Here is a 3968-nt window from a genome sequence, read left to right as displayed (position 1 = left end):
ACCTAATGTGACATTGACATAATGTTGTCCTGAATTGACTAGTGCGTCTCTAACAAAGAAGCACATCCATCTCTCTTCGCGTCATTCTTTTCTCTAACACCTGTATTCAAAATTTTAGCGTGAAAACACCCTATCCACCAAATAATATAACTTTTTAAAAAAATTAAAATTTTACTTGATCTAAATTTTTAAATAGATGAAGTTTAGGGGAAAAAAACCTTCAATACCTTTTATTCAACTAATCATCATCAATCAGAAAAACCAAAATGAGAAATAAAACATAATATACTCGCCAAAACAAAACATGATCTTTTTATATTATTTCAAGATGGTTACAACTCTGCAGCAACAAAACATAGACAACGCCATAAAAGCACTCTAAAGGTGCTCATATAACCTAAGCTTGCCTTAGTTAACACGATCAACACATTCATATAGTGATGATCTTTATTATTACCAAAACTAACATTACCATAGATAATAGCTTATATATAAGCTATTTTCTTTTCTTTTCTTTTCTTTTTTTGAGATAGGTGTTTAGTATCTGTCTCTGCCGCCACTTTCGACTTCCAAGTCGCAACGCTGTGGTGCCCTGAGGCCGCACTGTTGAGGCAAGTTCCTGAGCTCCCTCTTGAACTGTTGCTCCTGTTGCCTCCCCTGCAACCTATCGCTCTGGTTCTCCATTATCTGTTGCAATGCCTCGCACATGCACCTTTGGTTGTTCTCAAACTCGTTCAGCTCATTGCAACACCTCTCTTGGTGCTGAGAGGATCCAGCGCCTCTCCGATCATATGGACTAGGGCTGTACGGATCACGTCTGTCCGGGTCCTGACTAGGGCTGTACGGATCCTGACTAGGGCTGTACGGGTCCCGTCCATATGAATCCTCGTCACGTTGGATTTTCTGCATGAGATGTTGCTCGCAGGGCCTAAGGTTCGCCCTCTCGAGCTGGCTCTGGCATCTTCTGTCTCCTTGTAGTTCCCACTGCTGCCTCGCAGATGCGTGGGCAGCGAGGAGGAAAAGGGCGAGGGCTACTAGTATGGTGAGCTTGGCCATTGTTGTTGTGGTGGTTATGGAATGTGTATTGAAGAGTGTGTGGTGTTTTTTGAGTGTGGATGGTGGTGATGGTATTTATAGGTGAAAGGAGGGATTTTGCATGTGAGGTACGTGGAAAAGGGAAAGGGGGAAGGAGGGTGGGGTGGCTGTGTTTGCTTCATTAATTGATTTTGTGCTTCCACGTTACATTTTCATGCAAATACTGTCCAAGATGCCTTTTTGTTTGGTACCTAAGCATGCCATGTTGTTATGTGGTATAATCAATGAGATGTTCAATGTTTAATGCACCTTCTGTTTGATGTTTAACTCTACTACTTTACAAGAAAAAAAAAAATTAAACCATAAATGTTTTTTTCCTTAGTTTTGAATCAAGACTAATCAATTCTTTTCTTTTTACACCTAGCATTTTCCATTTCAGAATAAGAAAAAATATTAAATATCATCAATACAAAAAAAAAAAAAATTTAAATGTTTGAAAATCTGTTCTCCGAAAATATGTATAAATTTAAGGTGATTTCCACTCCCATCTTCTCTTAAATAAAAAGTAAATTATTCCTAGTATCTAATAATTTAGATAAAATGAATTATATCATCATAATTAACACTAATTCTTAATTTAATTTGAATTACCCTAATAATAAAGCTGGACATACCGGAGAGAAACCAAATCATCCCTTCTCCTCTCGTGTTGAGATTTTACTTTTACTTATTCTCTTCTCTTTTTCACTCCATATTTGTCCTCTTATTCTGCCTTCTCTGCATTTATTTTATTTTCGCTCTAAGTTTTATTGTTTACCCTTCATAGAAAATATTGTGTGTGTTATTCTTCTTGTTTTTAGAATATTTATTTTAATTAATTCATCTTGTAAATTATTATTTGCTTTAGTCATGTGAATATTTGCAGGTTTTGTAAAAAAATTATTCTGCTTTTAGTTTTGTTCCCACTTTCTATTTCTGCATTTCATAATTATCTTTTTGTTTCAGCTGTTTTTTTTTAAATAACATTTTTTTTATTTTGTGGCTAGCCAGTGATATTATAAATTATATAGATTTTCATTTTCAGAAAATATCGTTTTACCTCTTCTTTCTTACATTTGGAAATAAAATTAAAGAAAGAAATTTGGCTGAAAAATTACTAGAGAATTCTTTTAATAAAGAATTAGTTTTGATTATAGTAACAATCTATTTTATCCAACATATAGCTATTAAACATATTATAAAAAATAATTTATCTTTTATTTGAGAAAAAAGTGAATAAATTATGAGTGTTTTCGTAGACAACAGTCGAATAGACATCTCTCACTAAAGCGTCTTTGTAGTTTAAAAAGTGTAGTCTTAATTTAAGATGTTTTTTTTTATTTTTGGCTATATTTTTTAAGTATATTTAAATGGGTATTTTTTTTGTAGTATGAATTTAACCTATATCGTATACATATGAGTGTATCTCAATACTCATTATGCATGTATTCACAATGAATTCATTAAATGAGTAAAAAAACTAAAAATATCATTATTTCTTTTAGTTTGTTTCCTTGGGTTGTAATATTTATGTTAAACTTGTTTTGGTCGTATAGCTAGTCAACTTATTAGTTTAAGTAGATATTAAGAGTTTAAATTTTATATTGTGTATGCAGTAATTTATTAATTAGTGTAGAAGACTATTGAATAAAATTCGAATTCTAATTAATTGATTTGTCAAATTATCGATGGGAAAAAAATAAACGAGTTTAGCTAGCTAAAGGATATATATCAAAATATTATTATTAATAAAAAAATATTTCCATATTAAATACATAATGTAAATTTTTTATTAAAAAAAATGATAATTAATGTGTTCTGTCCTAATCCTATATATGTTTTTGGTAATGAGGACATAGTGCTTCAATAATTAAATAGGACAATAGTGTGACGAGGAGAAAAGATAGTGTGTTGTATAGTGCTGAAGAATGACACACTAAGAGCCTTGGAAATGAGGAAGATAGAGTAAAATAAAGGAGTAAAAAACAAACTAAACTGTGCTGGCAATGCGACTTCTATGTTTAGCACACGTATATAGATAGACAAAGAGAGCTGGATAACCTGCTTTTGTGGGGTTGATTTTGTCTTCATACAACATGTGGTTTAAATTTTGATTGAATATTTATAATCATATTTTATCCGCCACTATTCTTCCAAATCTTAGCTTCTTGCGCCTCCGCAACCATACAAGAATGAAGACTTCGCACTTTCAGCCACAAGAAAACGATGAGTCTTCCAACGCCTTCATCGATGTGCTTTTCCATCTTGCCACCCGAAATTCTTATTTGAGAGATTTGTGCACCTACGGTTTTTTTTTTTTTTCTTGGTCTTAAGCGTTAAGGAATGCCTAAATAATAATAAAAACAATTCCGCTACATTATCAACAGTATTTCTATCAACTTCTGCCAACTCTTATTAATAATTGTGTTTAATGAAAGTGTTTTTGTGAATGTGTCTAATAAAAATGTCTTTTTTATGGCTGTATTTAATAAAAGTATCTTTATAAATATATTTTCTGGATGTGTCTCTTTATATATGTATTTAAAATATAATAATTAATTATTGTTAGTAATAAGTTAAAGTATGTATTTTTATTTTAATATTTTTAATTTTTTTAAATTATTTTTAATGTTTTAAATTTTTAACCGTAGAAAATTAGTCAATTTTTTTTAAATTTACGGTTAATTTAATACCATTTTTCAACATCAATTACCCAATCAAACTCCTCTATTGTCATTAGAAATGGCAATGATATTCATATGGTGGAAATCCTTTTTCCGTTCTCTGTTTTTATTTAGAAAATTGCCTTACGTTTTCCCTCTATCCTTTTGTGAGACAGATGGATATTAAACGTTAAAAAATAAAAAAAAAATCTTAAAATTTTATATAATTCA

The 3968-nt window shown here is 31.0% G+C and overlaps 1 protein-coding gene across 4 annotated transcripts in view; it reads right to left on the bottom strand.

Annotated features, from left to right (window-relative positions):
- The window catches only part of LOC107613122 (conglutin-7), a 7824-nt gene extending 6690 nt beyond the window's left edge, over positions 1 to 1134 (bottom strand). Inside the window, exons 1-2 of one of the 4 annotated variants that reach the window (XM_021108949.1) lie at positions 837 to 1134; positions 566 to 800 (exon numbers count right to left, since the gene is read on the bottom strand). In XM_021108949.1, coding sequence (XP_020964608.1) covers positions 566 to 800; positions 837 to 1056 — 455 coding nt within the window. In that variant the 5' untranslated portion in view covers positions 1057 to 1134. Of the gene's footprint in view, positions 1 to 286 lie in introns of those variants that run through there. The other 3 variants (XM_016314981.2, XM_021108948.1, XM_016314980.2) reach the window with 3 other exon arrangements.

This window comes from Arachis ipaensis, chromosome B08, assembly GCF_000816755.2.
Source record: "Arachis ipaensis cultivar K30076 chromosome B08, Araip1.1, whole genome shotgun sequence".
Classification (NCBI taxonomy): domain Eukaryota; kingdom Viridiplantae; phylum Streptophyta; class Magnoliopsida; order Fabales; family Fabaceae; genus Arachis; species Arachis ipaensis.
Note: the sequence above shows the minus strand (reverse complement) of the source record. Positions and strands in the feature narration are given on the sequence as shown.